Source organism: Camellia sinensis, chromosome 1 (genome assembly GCF_055761805.1).
Source record: "Camellia sinensis isolate YWXY chromosome 1, ASM5576180v1, whole genome shotgun sequence".
In the NCBI taxonomy this organism is placed as follows: Eukaryota; Viridiplantae; Streptophyta; class Magnoliopsida; order Ericales; family Theaceae; genus Camellia; species Camellia sinensis.
Window position 1 is genome coordinate 92,311,266 of NC_138961.1, and position 19,475 is coordinate 92,330,740.

The 19,475-nt window shown below is 43.2% G+C and overlaps 1 protein-coding gene across 1 annotated transcript; it reads left to right on the plus strand.

Moving 5' to 3' along the window:
- Positions 1–18,648: 18,648 nt before the first annotated feature.
- Positions 18,649–19,149, plus strand: LOC145806481 (uncharacterized). The gene has a single exon (XM_082903686.1). It carries the CDS (start codon positions 18,649–18,651, stop codon positions 19,147–19,149), a length of 501 nt encoding a protein of 166 aa, XP_082759812.1.
- The last annotated feature ends 326 nt before the right edge of the window (positions 19,150–19,475 follow it).

Consider the following 19,475-nt stretch of genomic DNA (forward strand, 5'->3'; position numbering starts at 1 on the left):
GATGAGAAGGAGTGGCCCAAGAGGCCCTTTACACGCAGTTCCAATGTAACCGCGAGTGGTAGCACTTCTGCGCGGCCTTCGGATGTGAGCATGGTCACCACCACACCCAAGACTGCCAACCCTTTTGCTAATGCATCCAACATAACTCCACAAACCTTAACCAGCCAGGCCCGATCTCAAGGGGTCTTTACCCCGCTCTACATGCCTTTATTCAAAACCCTAGGGGTCCTGATCAAAAAGGGGCATCTTAAGCCACTAAAGCCTTGCCCTCTACCCGATCCTTTCCCCCTGAAACAAAACCTGGCCAAATAATATGCTTTTCACCAGTAGCACGGCCATGACACTGATCAATGTTATAGGCTGCATCATGAGATTCAAGATCTCATCAACAATAAGGTGATAGCACCTCCCTAAAAACCCAATGTCACTACAAATCCTCTCCCACCACATAATCAAGTTCCTCCACCCCGGCATATAAACCTCATCCACACACTGGACGTCCTTTATGACCCCAGTATATATATCACCCTTTCCTACCTACTTAAACCAATGTTGTTCATCCCTGAGAGCACAAACTTGTGCATGATGAACGCGTCTATACTCCAACCTGAACCCGTAGTGGTGACTATGGTAGATGTAACGAGGATGACCTTGGTGGAAAATGTCATTTCGTTGCCCGAGGGCTTGAGGATTTATTTGAAGGGGTGTACAACCCATACTCCTATATTGTGCCAATCAATCAAGCTAAACCAGAAGTGGTGTTGCTGGCTAGGATGGTGGTCAATGTAGTTTGAGAGGATGGCCCAAGTCAGGGATTAGATGATATGGCTGACCTAGAGGAGCACAAAGACAATTTACAGTTCTTTGATGAACAAGATCAATGGGCCGTTGTAGACGCGCCCCGAGGACTCCCGTAGCTCCGCGCTTGCGAAGGTGCGAAATCTCGTTTGTTCTCTAGCATACTACAGTTCGGACTCAATGTCATGGTTCTGACTCTAATCTCACAATATGCGATGCAAGACCGATAAATCACCAAAGAGTCCAAATTCGGCAAATCATTTTGGAAAACTAATTTTTGTAAAGAAGTGCCAAACATGGACGGCTTTGCCAGATACAAAATCGCCACCTAAATATTTATTTTGGCAGAATTTAGGAAACCCTGACTCGTGCCTAAGGCCACGTGTCCATCATCACCAAAGTTGCCTCGGCTCGGGAACTTGGGTACGAGAGAGGAAGGTCATGCAATGAGCTGCCCCGCTCGCCTGATCAAAGATCGGCCTGTAGTAAGCATGATATGTTGTTTTTGAAAACACATGCGTTCTTATTCCAGTTATTAGCTGGAATTACTATGTGATGCGCACAACACACAAGTATAGACAAGATCGCCTAATTTGGAACAAAGCATTGCATATTTGTTGTTTGAAAAACGGTTTGAAGTTTGCTACTCGCAAGTAGGCTAAATCAAGGATTCAATGAATTGTTGCAATTCAAGCAATCCAACCATCACCCACAGGCATTCAGGCAGTTATATCACATAAGCAAATAGCCTCATGGCAAACATGCTAACATGGCAACATACACATCTCATGCAATATGCTAAAGCGTAAACACTCACAATGTACTCCGAGCCAAAATAAAGAACTAGTTAGAAATCATGCATGATCCTAGTTCATGTTAAGATGGCTAATGCAACACATGCAAAATGTTACTAGAAATAGGCTCGGCTATTCTAAGATGGCATATGAGATGCGACAATTCGATACATGTATTCAACTTGGAATTGAAATACAATGTAGTTAGTATGATGCGCCGAGCCTGGTGCATGCAGTACAGATGAATGATGCAAACATGCATAGCATAAGGATGCTAAATGAAATATGCCCTAAAACTAACCATCATAAGCGGTTAAGTAAAAGGGAGAAAGACGTGGGGTTGAAAGACATGCATCACACACACGCAAGCTTATTACAAAATTGTACCCTCTCGACGGAGGGTCCGAAAGAATAATACAAATCAACTAATTAATCAACTAACAAGCTAATTAATTATTACACAACTCTTAACTAATTTAAACAAATTAATTAAGCTACAAAAATAGTAAACCGACCTCAATAAGAGGGACAAATGCATGCTCGATCGGCTTCGCTCTGAAATCCGTTGCCATGCCTCACGTTGCCTCTGTTTGCACTGTTTTGCACCTCTAAAAACAGTGAAAAGTCCTGTGATGCTCTAGAACCACTTCATGGACAAGCTGGGAGGCCATCGGCCAAATGGTGAAGACATCGGCCAAAGGAAAGTTGTCATCAACCATTTATGAGGTCATCGGCCAAACACTTTTAGCCGATCGGCACACCAGATAACCGATCGGCCATCTTTTCCTACAAAATGCTGTTTTGCTGCAGCAGAGGACAAACAGAGGTACGGAAATACATTTGCAAGAAAATGTTTGCAACTGCACCCCTTATCAAGTTTAAGGTTTCAAAGGTGTGTAGTTCTTGACCCTCCGGCCACCAATCACGCATTCCTATGCATGATGGCCAAAGGAGCCAAGTGTGCAATTCAATATGGAATGAATGCAAAAAATACATAAAAGACCTCAACCTCTATCATGTTTGATCAAGAGGCAAGGCATGCACACACAAAGCTATGCAAAATGCGATGAAACTAGCATGCAACATGTAATGGAATTAGCATGTAACAACATGCAATGTACCAAGTATGCAACAAGCATGCAAATCAAGCATGCAACAACATGTGAAAATGGGCTTAAACTAAAATGGACATCTCTCAAACATGCCCAAATCAGTGGCCAAAGTGTTGAATTGGAAGCATGAAAGCACACACAAACATGCACACACTTAGGTTCATAAGCAAGGCAACAAGACACCAACTCTTAATCACAAGCAAGCTGTGACAAACATGAGAATGTGGCAATGCAATAAGCTCTGAAAATATGTGACGAACATGAGAATGTAGCATGCAAGAAAGCCTAAAGCTTAAAACTGAACAAGGGATTCAAACCATGGCTATGCAAGGCAAGCCCAAAGGGCCAAGGGCATCCAAAACAGTCCCAAGGCAGGTCAAGATAGGGCAAAAAAAAAGCTCGAAACTAGCCAACACAAGCTAGAACACAACACCAAAAACATAAGACATGCAAGGCTACAAAAGGGGTGTTACACTACACCTATCACAACCACACATGGCATGACTTAACCAATGAAAAACAAAGTTATGGCATGTCAAAATAAGCCCCAAAACCAACTTAGATGGCATCCCAAAGGCCTAAGCATGGAGGCATGAGCAATGATCCATTCATGAGGCATAAAACATCAACTCTTTAAAGCATTAAAGGAGTGATAAGTGCTAGCATTTGAGCATGAAACATGGACTGAAAACACATAGGAAATGATGTTGAATCATGAAAATGGTCCAAGTAATGCATGCTAGAGGACTCAATACTCAAAGCTAACAAGCTAGATTGAACCAAAGCTATACAAAGCAAGTCATGCATGACCAAAACAACACCAAACAGACCTTAAGCATGGTAAAACAAGGCTAAAAGCTTTGTTGGGTCAAGCCAAAATCATGCTAAAACCATGGCTTAAAGTACAAAGCATGTTAAGGCAATTTCATGGAAATACACTACAAGTGTGTGAGGCATGCAAAGGCTAACCAAACCAAACTTAAACATAGGTGTGACATGGTAAGACAACACCAAATACATGCTGATATGGACACAACATAGGCTAGAATGACATACTACTTCATGAAGCATACAAGACTAGTGTGTGTGATTTACACTACAAGTGTATAAACCATGCATGGAGTGATCAATCCAAGCAAAAACAGTGGTAAGCCTCAGCAAAATAACCACAAATACATGCTAATATACAAGCTAAAACAAGCCTAACAAACATGCTCACACATGAGGCATTCAAGGCAAGTATTGAAGACACAAGGAGAGGGAATGACCCTCTCCTTTTTGGGACCTTAAAACACCATCCCCACCACTGAAATCTCTCTGGATTTCAATGGTGAGAAGGCCAAAACAAGGTGATCCCGAAACTCACAAAGAAGGCATAAAAGCAAGGCCAAACAAGGCCTAAGGGGGTGTAAACAACTCCAAACCAAAAAGTGACCTTAAAAAAAGGTCTCAAACATGCAAAATTAGAACTTTTTTTAGTTTAGAGTTAAGCTTAAAACAATAAGCAAATAGGTCAAAAAGCTTAAGCAAGAATGGGATATCAAAAGGTTAGTTGCTCACCCTTGAAGAACACCTTCAAGAACAAAGCTCAAGCACCTTTCTCTGATCAAAACCACTCCAAGAACTCTGAAACCAACTCCTAAGGACCTCAGCAACCAAAGGATGGTGTTCTACTAGGTGTTTGTGTGCAATTGTAAGACAAAAAGACACTTTAGAGCACAAAACAAGGATCAACAAGGAGATATAGATACAAATATATATCTATCTCTCAAGACTCCATTTTCTGAACCTCTGAGAAGGGAGAAGGGGCTCCCTTCTTATAGAATTCCAATTCACAAGCTTGTTGAGCAAGCTTGAGTCTTGAAACAAATCCCTCTATACACGTGTATGTAGGATGTGAATTGTGGATACCAGCTATCACAGCTGGCAGAAAATATCTGCAAAACGCAGATGGAAAGGTCTCGGCTAAAAAATATGGCCGATTGGCCAACATAAGTGCCGACCGACCAAAAAGAGTGCCGATCGGCCAAAACTTTTGGCTGATGGCAAGAACACAAGGCCGATGGCATCATGCCTTGGCCGATGGGTTGAGGGGATGACCAACAAGCCACCCTCTTCCCTCAGAAGAAAAAACACAAGTGTTTGGTCATAACCAAACACTAAACAGACAAGTTGGGAGATCCCAAGGCAAGGCACGTGGCCGAGACCTCCCGGAACTCAAAACGAACGCGAGCATGGATGATCATCGAGTGTTCAAACGATGACGTCCAAGTCTTGAGGATGGTAAAAAATGGGGTGTCTACAGTTGCCCCTCTTTGACAGAACTCAAAAGTCATAAAATGACGGGAGTGAATGTCAAAGCCCAGAGACGACCCATTTTTGACAAGGCTGAAGACTTAGACAAGGATACAAGATAATAAAGATATGCGCTCGTAGGCAGGGGCAAGATGCAAATGACAATGCATCATGCCGAACATAACTTATGATCATGCAAAGTGAGCTATAATGAAGCATAACATGCAACAGTTTAAGCAAGCAAATAAGAATCGAACTACATTACATGCAGAAAGGATGTAAAAGAGTTAAACAATTCTCGCTACGTCTCACGCGGAGTACATACAATACCGTCCGGTTCGTCTGGTCGCGCCAGCTTGAAATGAACTGTATATACAATATCATGCCTGCAAAAGAAATAAACTTAACAAGTAAAATATCGTTAGAAATATGCATAGCAATGTAAGTGAAAAGTGCATAACAATGCAAGTAGAACGTGTGAAACAACGCAAGTTAGAGATGTACACAACAAAGTAAGTAGAACGTGCGAAACAACGTAATCTAGATGGGGTGCGAAACAACATAAGTTAGATGGGGTGCGAAACAATGCAAGTAACGAGCGAGACAACGCAAGTTATATAAGGATATGCAAAACAATCCAAATAATGAGTGAGACAATGCAAGTTATATAAGGTGCAAAACAATGCAAATAACGAGCGAGACAACGCAATTTATATGAGGATATGCAAAATAGTGCAAATAACGAGCGAGACAACGCAAGTTATATAAGGTGCAAAACAAAGAAAATAACGAGCGAGACAACGCAAGTTATATGAGGATATGCAAAACAATGCAAATAACGAGCGAGACAATGCAAGTGGAGGGTACATGACAATGCAACCTAAGTGTCACGCATAACAATGCGGAAGGGATGCATGACAATGCAACCTAAGTGTGACGTATAACAATGCGAAAAGGATGCAAGAAAATGCAACCTAAGTGTGATGCACAACAATGCGGAAGGGATGCAAGACAATGCAACCTAAGTGTGACGCATAATAATGCGGAAGGGATGCATGACAATGCAACCTAAGTGTGACCCATAACAATGCGGAAGGGATGCAAGACAATGCAACCTATGTGTGACGCATAACAATGCAGAAGGGATGCATGACAATGCAACCTAAGTGTGACGCATAACAATGCGCAAGGGATGCATGACAATGCAACCTAAGTGTGATGCATAACAATCCGAAAGGGTTGCAAGACAATGCAACCTAAGTGTGATGCATAACAATGCAAAAGGGATGCAAGGCAATGCAACCTTAGTGTGACGCATAACAATACGAAAGGGATGCATGACAATGCAACCTAGGTGTGACGCATAACAATGCAAAAGTGATGCAGGACAATGCAACCTAAGTGTGACGCATAACAATGCAGTGAAAACAAGCATAACAATGCAAGTGAAGTGTACATAACAATGCAATGCACTAACAAGTGCAGGTAAGGCGCGCAAGATAGAGCGAACAATGCAATACACTAGCAAGTGTAGGTGAAATGTGCAAGACAGCGCGAATGATACTATGTAATGCACAAAATAGTGCAATGTGCTAAACAGAGCAAGTGCACAAAACAGTGCAAATGATGTAATGCATAAAATAGTGCGATGCGCAAGATAGCGTGATGCGCAAAAATAGCGCGAACAATGCACTAACAGGTGTAGGTGAGGTGAGCAAGATAGCGCGATGCGCAAAATAACGCGAATGAAATGCAATGCACTAATAGGTGCAGATGAGGTGCGCAAGATAGCGTGAATGAAATGCAATGCACTAACAGGTGCAGATAAGGTGCGCAAGATAGCGCGAATGAAATGCAATGCACTTTCAATGCACTAACAGGTGCAGATGAGGTGTGCAAGATAGCGTGATGCACAAAATAGCACGAATAAAATGCAATACACTAACAAGTGCAGATAAGGGACATACTCCAACCATGCTGGAATGACAAGAAGAGGAAAAACAAACAATCAGGCGTGTACACAACACAACCTGAGATAAATTCCAAACACGCTGAAATCGTGTGAGGAAAAGGATACTCAAACCACGCTGAAATTGTGAGAGGAGGTCCAAAAACGAGCAATCAGGAGCGTGCACGAGGCAACCTGAGTCAAATTCCAAACATGCTAAAAACGTGTGACGAATGGGACACTCAAACCATGCTAAAATCGTGAGAGGAGGTCCAAAAACAACCAGCCCAGGCGCGTATACAACGCAACCTGAGATAAATTCCAAACACGCTAAAATCGTGTAAGGAAAGGGACACTCAAACCACGCTGAAATCGTGAGAGGAGGTCCAAAAACAACCCGCCCAGGCGCGTATACAACGCAACCTGAGATAAATTCCAAACACGCTGAAATCGTGTAAGGAAAGGGACACTCAAACCACGCTGAAATCGTGAGAGGAGGTCCAAAAACAACCCGCCCAGGCGCGTATATAACGCAACCTAAGATAAATTCCAAACACGCTGAAATCGTGTGAGGAAAAGGAACACTCAAACCACGCTAAATTCGTGAGAGGAGGTCCAAAAATAACCTACCCAGGCGCGTATTCAACGCAACCTGAGATAAATTCCAAGCACGCTGAAATTGTGTGAGGAAAAGGGACAAAGGGAGAAACATAGGGACATATCCCTGTGTTTCAGAATGGTGTGAGCATTGGAACGTATTCCAAATGCTCTAAACCAAAAAAGGAGAAACATAGGGACATGTCCCAGTGTTTCGAAAAGGTACAAGCATTGGAACGTATTCTAAATGCTCTTAACCAAAGAGGGGGAAACCTAAGGACGTATCCCAAAGTTTCGAATAGAAAAGGAGAAACATAGGGACATATCCCCGTGTCCCAGAAACAAAGAGAAACAAAAGGGACATATCCCCGTGTTTTGGAAAGAAGGAAAACCTTAGTGTCTCACACACGAGAGAGGAAAGAGAAAAACCTCTCAGCGTATCACACGCCAGAGAGGAAAGGATTGCATAAGAAAGCGCAGTGATCCAAACGCATGTCGAACGCGAGAGGAGAAGGGTAAGTCCAAACGCGTGCCAAATGCGAGAGGAAAATGGCATCAGTTAAACTGAACCGGAACATCTCTAAATGAACAGTGCATACAATACTGTGCATAAATTAGAAACAAACTGGATAGGTACAATGCAATACAATGCGTGATGTCTAAGGAAAGCAATAAATAGACAAAGTGGCACTTTAGAAAGCACCTCATGAGGTGAGTGGCGGTGAACCGCTCTACTCTGACGGAGATCTCGTCCCGTGTTCCTCGAACAGTAACCTTCAACTTGCAGTACAAGGGTTTCGAAATATTGACAGGTAGCAACATCGATTGGGGAAGCCACGGATTCCGCTTTTCTTCCTGATCATACTCACAACTTTCCCTATTCTTCAACGGGCTGATAGACTAGGTTGGATCAGTATCCAGAACTGAGGCGCATCCCCGCTACCTCAACCTATGGGTCTTCCATACAGATTTCAAGCCAGGGATACACCCCTGGGTATTCAAACCAGACTTTAGTCTCGGAAATTCCAAACCTTTGTGTTCTGGGCATCAGCCATTCGAACTCTAGTTTCCACCGTCGCACTTGATCTCCTAGGAACTCATCGCAAACACAACCAAGATGCCTCTGGCAGGGGTTGGTACTCCGGGAGAGCACTTCTGATCGCCATTCGGGCTTTGAAACAATCAACGCAGTATTCTATTCACTTTGAACACACAGCTCATACAACACACTGCTCATTCTGAATACGTAGCTCATAACACAGTATTCGGTTTATTCGGTACACAGCTCACACATCACACTGCTCATTTTGAACACACAGCTCATAACACAGTACTCAGTTCATTCGGCGCACAACTCATTCTAAACACACTGCTCACTCTGGACACACAACTCATAACACAAAACTTAGTTCGTTTTGAACACACGGGATGCAAAGATGGAACTGGCAAAAGTCAAAACAAACTCAGATGCTCCAAATTTTCCCTCTCTTCTTTTTCTTCGCAGCCTGGAACCCATGTAGCTTCAGATAGGTCCTGGTTCTACTGTTCTAACATGACCTGGGTTGAACCCTGCGATTTTACAAAAGAACAAATCCTGTTACACAAACGTAGAGAATGGCACAGCACTCTGAGCACAAAACAAATCATTTTGAAATTTAAGAAATGCGTTCTTAACCAGGTATTGAGCCTATGACTGATCACAGCAAAAACGACTCAACAACGGAAAACAAAAGCTAAACAACCTGAACACATCGAGAAACACTCGGAACGACTTAAAGCAAGAATCGAGACAAACAAAACAAAAGACACGGCACATAGATGTGTTCCAAAGATGAGAGACCTCTCAGATCACGAGAAGCCAGTTTCTCCGGGTAGTGTTTCCCACCCTTTTCTCATTTATGATTCTCACATCACTCGGCCCTTAGGCTCTGTTTTTCGGGGAAAAAAAAACCCTTTTCCTCACTTTTTCTCTTAGCGCACATCTCTCTATTCTTCAATCTCTCATTTTTTTATCCCTTCCCTGGGTGGTCGACGGATAAACACGAATTTGTGGGCTCTTGCCCCTAGCATTCTGCTAGATTCTCATTCTTCTAAGCACAGCTGGTGAGTTCCTCGCATAGAGGGATTGCGCTACAACTGGGTGTGTAGCCAATCTGCAGTTGACATCGATTGACGATGCTCTGCTAGAGAGTTTGGATGTAACTAGATGTGTCCAGATGAGGAACTGGAACGCCTAGATCCATTCCAGTTTGTGCTTCGCACTTGGCTTGATACCTCGTTGCTCGGAGGATGAGAGAGCTTTCAGCCCTTCCTTGTTAACCTTAGTTGTCCCTTTTTCTGGCAGGTAGAGTGCCCTTCTTGGTAAGTATAGTGACAATGGGGGAAAGACAGGACACCTGACTAAACTGTGCTCCTAGTTCATCACTTTGACCATTTTTTGTTTTTGCTTTCTACTAAAACAATTTTGATTAGTATAAGAGTTAGATTAACATGCTTGTTCAACTTTTTTGTTTGAAATCATGCAAGTTAGGCTATGAGCACTGAAAATTCTCTTTTTTTGGGTCCAATTTTAGAAAATAATGGAATAATTTTCGAGAAAATCAGTCAACTTTAGTAAAAATTCTCAAAAACTATTTTTGCAAATGGCCACTGCTCGACCAACATGGAACTTACTCTTGAGATGCACAACCTCAGATCCAAAACAATGGAAAATTGCCCCTTGTTCCAAAGGGTGCTGCACAGCAATGAAAAGTTGCCCCTTGTTTGGATGGCACCGCAATACATTGTATGGCAACGGGAAGTTGGCCCTTGTCTGAATGGCACAGCAGCGCATTGTAATCAGTCCTCAGAGTGACGATCACAACCGAACTTTCGGATACAGAGAATGCAAAGATGATAAAAAACCAGTACATGGACATGATCAATTTGGAATTGTTTGTGGCTGGACTTCAGAATGAAGTTGCGTACGTATCCCAAACATAGGAATCAAGCCTTACGTAGTTCCGGTTAAGGTACACTCGGGTATTAGCCTCTCCTTTTACGCTCTAACTTTTGCCAAGGCCGCCTTTCGGGGTTTTCAACCTTGCGAGCTTTGTTTTTCTTTTCTATTCATTTCTTTTCTTCTTTTCTTTGTTCAGAATTTTTCATTTCCTTCATTTTTCTTTTTCTTTTTTTTGTTCTTTTCTTTTTTTTTCTTTTTTCTTCTTCATTTGCTCTACCTTTTGCCTGGGTCACCCTTCCGGGTTTTCGGCCCAGTGAGCCTCTCAAGGGTAAAAGTGTAGCTTTGTCCATGTCAAATGGTTTTGGGATCTCGAAGCCATCTGAATCCAGGAGAATGGCTGTTGTTCGCTGATGATGTAGAAGTCCATCCAATGGGGGTTGAACTTGGCCCTAGTGTTGTGGATAGGAACTTAGTTGTCCTTCAGCAATACTTTCTTCTTTCCTCCCTTCTAGGATTTGGCATTCTTGCCGATCTTTATTGATTTGCGGAATGATCCATCTTTCGCTCTTCGAGCATAATCTGACATCTTTTGCCCCTAGTTCGAGGGGTGTTCCTGATCTAGCTTCGCGAGCTTCTTTTGATCACATCTGATATTCTCGCCCCTAGTTCATGGGCTGCTTCTGATCCGGCCACACAGGCCTTACATTGTGGTTGACCTTTGAACATTCTGAATCCAAGTTCATAGTTTGAAAACAAGGGGTCGAGTCTCGAGGCTAAAAGCGATCCGAGGTTGCACAATATCAAGAGCGATTCCACACAGGTCTTCGCAGGAATGCGCAAAACATTTTTTTGAAATCTTTTTAAGAAAGCGACTAGTCGCTCGCGCAAAAGACAAAGTAGAACCAATCTGGTTGAAGCCAGGATCCTTCTCAGTATTCACATTAACAAACATGATTTCATTCATTAAGGGCTTAGCATGCCTCTCTTTCTCTTAGTTGATCAAATTTTACAAAACCCGAGGAATTCCCCCCTCTTCATTTTCGTCACAATGTTCAAAAAGTTTTGAAAAACATAGGTCAATGCAATGACTTAAAGGCACAGAAGAAGTAGGTAAAAGTGCACTGTCGTTTCATTCAAACTTCTGGCACAACCGGCGCAAGGCAGAAGCAAACACAAGAGTGTGAAAATTATTGTTGTTTCATTCAGGTCCATTGGCACAATTGGCTCCATGACAGAAACAGACTCAAAAGAAAACAAAAAGACAAACACAAAACAAAAAAGTGATGTCCGAGGTAACACCCTCGAAATCACCCGACTTCTGTGCAACAGGACTGACTCGATACAACAAGACAGACCCAACTGACTTAGTACAAAAAGACTGACTATATACAAGATAACAAAACTGACTGAATACCTAATTTAGAAAGTATAAAAACTAGCATTTGTAAATGCTCAAAATAGTGTGTGCCATACGCCACATCTGAAGTAAACTGAGCGCCGCCCGCAGGTGGTTCATCCCCTGATCACATACTCGCACTATCCTGCAAGTTCACCGATCTAGTGACGATAGACTTTGCTGAGCTTGGTGGGAGGACAACCCCGTTGTCAAACAAATCCTGTACTTTCTGGTGAAGACAGAAGCAATTGTCGGTGGTATGACCTGTTTGTTGATGGTACGCACAATACTGGGTAGTGTCATGACTAGGTGGAAGACGACTAGGGAGTGGCCGAGGCTCGAGGGGTTTGAGATGCCCCTTTCTAGCAAGGGTTTGAAGAGCCTTGGACAAAGGCATGTAGAGGGCATGGAAGACCCTGTGCCCTCGGGGTAGATACTTCGAGGTTTGTAGATTTTTGCTGGGTGCACTAGAAAAAGGGTTGGCAGGTACTACCTTGGTCTACTGATCTTTCCCGGGTGTAGGATTAGGGTTAGAAGGAACGGTTATGGTACGACGGCCCTTCTCCCGATTTTCCCCTTGGCTCGAACTGCCCTCGTTCTGAGTAAGTATCCACAGTTTTTGTAGCAACTGCGAGCACCTATTGTTTGTCCAGTCCCCTAGCTTTCAAAGCCTCAACAGCCCACAGAAGTTGTTCATAGGGATCAGTGTCTGCCTCCACCTTGTTCTTTCCACTTGCCTCAACTTGATTGAGGTTTGGGTTACTACATTAGTGCGAAGCCCTCCTGTTGTCGACATGTCACAGCCAAAACTTGGGAGGGCTTCAGGGTGGCTGAGTTCAATTATAATTCACCCCAATAGTGGAGGCTCTTCCGGCATTAAGTTCCCAGCATGTGATATGATCGATGGCGGAGCCGACATTCTGAAGGCTAGATCACCCACAGATCTCTGAAGATCGTCGATCATTCCCATCAGCTCAAAAGTGGTGGGCTCACGGGTTTGAGATACTTGGGGTTCCCAGATCGGATGTGCGGCAGGTGACCTAGGCGGGCGTTGCATTTCAACATCGGTCTCACCCTGCATGGCGATTCCCTGATTTAATGCTGCGACCATGACAATTTCTTATGAATTCTGCGTCATCACGAATTTGCTGAACTGAACAGAGGTGATGTGACTGGTGACTAACGGATCAGATGAACCGATCAGCCTTGACTGGCCTTTCTCTGCCTTGCCTCAGTGAAAAAAAATACTGGCTGCTTTTGAACTGAATCTCCCCCCTGACCCTCGCAAATGAGAAAACAGGCAGCATCTCAGCCCAATTTCACCAAAACAAATATGAGCGTAGCTGAATGACTATGCTCTCTACTGAACTCTTTCCAAAATTCTCCCTGTAAACTGATATACTCAGGTAAAATAGATTCCCCCAAAAAATACTGATGCCCTCAGGCTTGATACCCAGACTTGCAAACTGATACGTACATTCCCTGTAGAGGCACACTCTAAAAGCACAAAGCAAGCAAATGAGCGCCAAAACACCCCTACGTTGGGGTAGGGTTTCCCTGTCCTATTTTGTCAAGAGCTAGGGTTTCACTACACACACAGCAATTTCAAACAACCTACAATCGGGTAAGTAACCTGTCCTAGTTTGGAATGGTCACTATGGATTTCGATATGTACTAGGTCGAATGGTCAAAAAGGGTGCCTCGGTAAAAACTGAGGTTTGTGTTCCCATCGTGGCAGAGCCCACAACCGGTCAGCCTTATGGCACACTTCTTAAAGCAAGCCTCCAGCAAACCATTCATGAATCGCATACGACAAACACGATGTCCTAGGCGCACCAATGCAAATGCAATGCAAAGAAACACAGAAGTGTAGTCAAAACAAGATATCATGAGTTCGAGTCAAGTTCTCAAAATACCTAGCAGAGTCGCCAGAAACTGTAGATGCGCCCCGAAGACGGAAGCTCCGCGCTTGTGAAGGCGCGAAATCACGTTTGTTCTCTAGCATACTACAGTTCGGACTCAATGTCACAGTTCTGAATCTAATCTCACAATGTGCGATGCAAGACCGATAAATCACCAAAGAGTCCAAATCCGGCAAATCATTTTGGAAAATTAATTTTTGTAAAGAAGTGCCAAACGTGGACTGTTTTGCCAAATACAGAGTTGCCACCTAAATATTTATTTTGGAGGAATTTAGGAAACCCTGACTCGTGCCTAAGGCCACGTGTCCGTCATCACCAAAGTTGCCTCAGCTCGGGAACTTGGGTACGAGAGGGGAAGGTCATGCAATGAGCACCCCCGCTCGCCCGATCATAGATCGGCTTATACTAAGCATGATATGTTGTTTTTGAAAACACATGCGTTCTTATTCCAGTTATTAACAAGAATTACCATGTGATGCGCACAATACACAAGTATAGACAAGATCACCTAATTTGGAACAAAGCATTGCATATTTGTTGTTTGAAAAACGGTTTGAAGTTTGCTACTCGCAAGTAGGCTAAATTGAGGATTCAATGAATTGTTCCAATTCAAGCAATCCAAACTTCACCCACAGGCATTCAGGCAGTTATATCACATAAGCAAATAGCCTCATGGAAAGCATGCTAACATGGCAACATACACATCTCATGCAGCATGCTAAAGCGTAAACACTCACAGTATACTCTGAGCCAAAATAAAGAACTAGTTAGAAATCATGCATGACCCTAGTTCATGTTAAGATGGCTAATGCAACACATGCAAAATGTAACCAGAAATAGGCTTGGCTATTCTAAGATGGCATATGAAATGTGACAATTCGATACATGTATTCAACTTGGAATTGAAATACAATGCAGTTAGTATGATGCGCTGAGCCCGGTGCATGCAGTACAGATAAATGATGCAAACATGCATAACATAAGGATGCTAAATGAAATATGCCCTAAAACTAACCATCGTAAGCGGTTAAGTAAAAGGGAGAAAGACGTGGGGTTGGAAGACATGCATCACACACACGCACGCTTATTACAAAATTGTACCCTCTCGACGGAGGGTCCGAAAGAATAATACAAATCAACTAATTAATCAACTAACAAGCTAATTAATTATTACACAACTCTTAACTAATTTTAAAAAATTAATTAAGCTACAAAAACAGTAAAACGGCCTCAATAAGAGGGACGAATGCATGCTCGATCGGCTTCGCTCGGAAATCCGTTGCCATGCCTCATGTTGCCTCTGTTCGCACTGTATTCCACCTCTAAAAACTGTGAAAAGTCCTGTGATGCTCTAGAACCACTTCATGGACATACTGAGAGGCCATCAGCCAAATGGTAAAGCCATCGGCGAAAGAATATGTGTCATCGACCATTTATGAGGTCATCAGCCAAACACTTTTAGATGATCGGCACACGAGATAGCTGAGCGGCCATCTTTTCCTACAAGATGTTGTTTTGTTGCAGTAGAGGACAAATAGAGGTATGGAAATACATTTGCAAGAAAATGTTTGCAACTGCACCCCTTATCATGTTTAAGGCTCAAAGATGTGTAGTTCTCGACCCTCAGGCCATCAATCACGCATTCCAATGCATGATGGCCAAAGGAGCCAAGTGTGCAATTCAATATGGAATGAATGCACAAAATCACATAAGAGACCTCAACCTCTATCATGTTTGATCAAGAGGCAAGGCATGCACACACAATGCTATGCAAACATGCAAGCATGATGCGATGAAACTAGCATGCAACAACGTGTAAGGGAATTAGCATGTAACAACATGCAATGTACCAAGTATGCAACAAGCATGCAACAACATGCAAATCAAGCATGCAACAACATGTGAAAATGGGCTTAAACTAAAATGGACAGCTCTCAAACATGCCCAAATCAGTGGCCAAAATGTTGAATTGGAAGCATGAAAGCACACACAAACATGCACACAATTAGGTTCATAAGCAAGGCAACAAGACACCAACTCTTAAGCATGAGCAAGGTGTGACAAACATGAGAATGTGGCAATGCAATAAGCTCTGAAAATATGTGAGGAATGATGCCAAATCAACCAAACAAAGAGTGTATAGCATGCAAGAAAGCCTAAAGCGTAAAACTAAACAAGGGATTCATACCATGGCTATGCAAGGCAAGCCCCAAAGGGCCAAGGGCATCCAAAACAGTCCCAAGGCAGGTCAAGATAGGGCCAAAAACAAGTTCGAAACTAGCCAACACAAGCTAGAACACAACACCAAAAACATGAGGCATGCAAGGCTACAAAAGGGTTGTTACACTACACCTATCACAACCACACATGGCATGACTTAACCAATGAAAAATAGAGTTATGGCATGTGAAAATAAGCCCAAAACCCCACTTAGATGGCATCCCAAAGGCCTAAGCATGGAGGCTTGCGTAATGATCCATTCATGAGGCATAAAACATCAACTCTTTAAAGCATTAAAGGAGTGATAAGTGCAAGCATTTGAGCATGAAACATGGACTGAAAACACATATAAAATGATGTCGAATCATGAAAATGGTCCAAGTAATGCATGCTAGAGGACTCAATACTCAAAGCTAACAAGCTAGATTGAACCAAGGCTATACAAAGCAAGTCATGCATGACCAAAACAACACCAAATAGACCTTAAGCATGTTAAAACAAGGCTAAAAGCTTTGTTGGGTCAAGCCAAAATCATGCTAGAAACATGGCTTAAAGCACAAAGCATGTTAAGGGAATTTCATGGAAATGCACTACAAGTGCATGAGGCATGCAAAGGCTAACCAAACCAAACCTAAACAGAGGTATGACATGGTAAGACAACACCAAATACAAGCTGAAGTGGACACAACATAGGCTAGATTGACATGCTACTTCATGAAGCATACAAGACTAGTGTGTGTGATTTACACTACAAGTGTATAAACCATGCATGGAGTGATCAATCCAAGCAAAAACAGTGGTAAGCCTCAGCAAAATACCCACAAATACATGCTAATATACAAGCTAAAACAAGCCTAACAAACATGCTCACACATGAGGCATTCAAGGCAAGTATTGAGGACACAAGGAGAGGGGATGACCCTCTGCTTTTTGGGACCTTAAAACACCATCCCCACCACTAAAATCCCTCTGGATTTCAGTGGTGAGAAGGCCAAAACAAGGTGATCCCGAAACTCATAAAGAAGACAAAAAAGCAAGGCCAAACAAGGCCTAAGGAGGGGTAAACAACCCCAAACCAAAAAGTGACCTGAAACAAAGGTCTCAAGCATGTAGAATCAGAACTTTTTTGTAGTTTAGAGTTCAGCTTAAAATAATAATAAAATAGGTCTAACAGCTTAAGCAAGAATGGCGTATCAAAAGGTTAGTTGCTCACCCTTGAAGAACACCTTCAAGAACAAAGCTCAAGCACCTTTCTCTGATCAAAACCACTCCAAGAACTCTGAAACCAACTCCTAAGGATCTCAGCAACCAAAGGATGGTGTTCTACTAGGTGTTTGTGTGCAATAGTAAGACAAAAAGACACTTTAGGGCACAAAACAAGGATCAACAAGGAGATATAGATACAAACATATATCTATCTCTCAAGACTCCATTTTCTGAACCTCTGAGAAAAGAGGAGGGGCTCTCTTCTTATAGAATTCCAATTCTCAAGCTTGTTGAGCAAGCTTGAGTCTTGAAACAAATCCCTCCATTTATGGAGGATGTGAATTATGGATACCAGGTGACACAGCTGACAGAAAATATCTGCAAAAAGAAGATGGAAAGGTCTGGGCTCAAAAATATGACCGATTGACCAACATAAGTATCGACCGACCAAAAAGAGTGTCGATCGGCCAAAACTTTTGGGCAATGGCAAGAACACAAGGCCGATGGCATCATGCCTTGGCCGATGGGTTAAGGGGATGGCCAATAAGCCACCCCCTTCCCTCAGAAGCAAAAACACAAGTGTTTGGTCCACAACCAAGCACAAAACAAACAAGTTGAGAGATCCTAAGGCAAGGCGTGTGACCAAGACCTCCGGGAACTCAAAACGAACGCGACCATGGATGATCAACGAGTGTTCAAACGATGACGTCCAAGTCTTGAGGACGGTGAAAAATGTGGTGTCTACAGCCGTGCATATTGATTGGTTTGATCTGAACGGGCCAACAGACAATTCTGGGTGGTTAAGTGATGAACCCGATAGGGATAAGGGAACTGAATTGAAGCTGGAAGAACAAAAAGCAAGAATCGTTGCAATGGCCAGAATGGCCGATGGGAAGGGTAAAGTGCTGGAAAACACCGGTGTAGAACAATTGGCTTAGGAACTGGGCATTGTTAGTACCGTACATACAGAGGAAGAATCCGCACTCGAGTGTTTTGAGCAAGAAATGGGTGAAAACGACCGGAAAGCTGGAAAAGCCTAACACCCTGCGGGAGAGATTTGTGTCGAGAAGATAATCCGAACAGAGCCGGACAAATGCTTGTCGGCTGCCTAAGGAATCTAGTGGGATGACGACGACCTACACCTGGCTCATACCGATAAGGATTGTGGTGAAGACCTTCCTGATAACATTTGGTATGTGGAAGAGGTTGACCATATGACAAGAAGTGGCCAATATTTCAAACCACTGTATCTGGACCAACCCTGAGGCATTCGAGAAGGATAAAGAAGTCGAGAAGCAAAAGGAAAAATAGTTGGAAGAAGAGACTATGTTGAAACAGTTGAAAAAGATTCAAGCTGATATATCTATCTGGGGTCTGCTTATGGCTTCGTGAGTACACAGACAGGTTGTATTGTCGGCGATGGATAAAGTTAAGTTGTCCATCGACACTACCCCGGAACAACTGGTAGGATTAGTCTTCCCAGGAGGCGCTGCGCTAACTCTAACCTTCTCGGACAAAAAACTGTCGCCGGAAGGCTCTGCACACAACAAGCCTCTATACATATCAGTAGATTGCCGAGAAAAGTGGGTGCCAGTGGTATTGGTTAACACCGGGTCAGTAATCAACGTCTGCCTATCACGCATAGCTTATGCCATCGGCCTGAAATTGGCGAATTTCATGCCTACAACCCAGGTGATTCGGACGTATGACAATACAAGCAGAGAGGTGATAGGAACAGTACAGATCAGAGTACAAATGGGTCCAGCTCAACAGGATATTGAGTTCCATGTCCTGGATGTTCCAACCATTTTTAACTCACTACTTGGGCGACCTTGGCTGCACCAAGTGAAAGCTGTCTCTTCGACCCTCCGCCAAATGCTGAGGTACCTCCACGGGAAGGGGGTGGCTATTGCATTCTAGAATTCATCTATACATCCTCTGCCCGAGGTAACTACACCTATGCTGGAGATTATGCATGGTGTAGAGGATGTTTCCCTTTCAGGGCTTTTGATAGCTGAGGCTCAGGTAGTGTAGAATATCTTAGCTGTTGATGAGGGCTTGTATGTTAGCGCCTAATTGTATACTTCATGAAGAAGCTCCAATGTGTGCCAAGAATGGGACTGGAAATGAGTGAAAGCGTCACTACATTGGCTGATGTGCCACATAATCTACATGCCTTTGGTCTTGGCTATACACCCACCAAAAAGGATTGGGTTAGGAAAGGGGAAGAAATGGCCGATTGACCT

What these genes read in the sequence shown, in the direction of transcription:
- LOC145806481 (XM_082903686.1), top strand. Translation starts at nt 18,649, where the DNA reads ATGGATAAAGTTAAGTTGTCCATCGACACTACCCCGGAACAACTGGTA.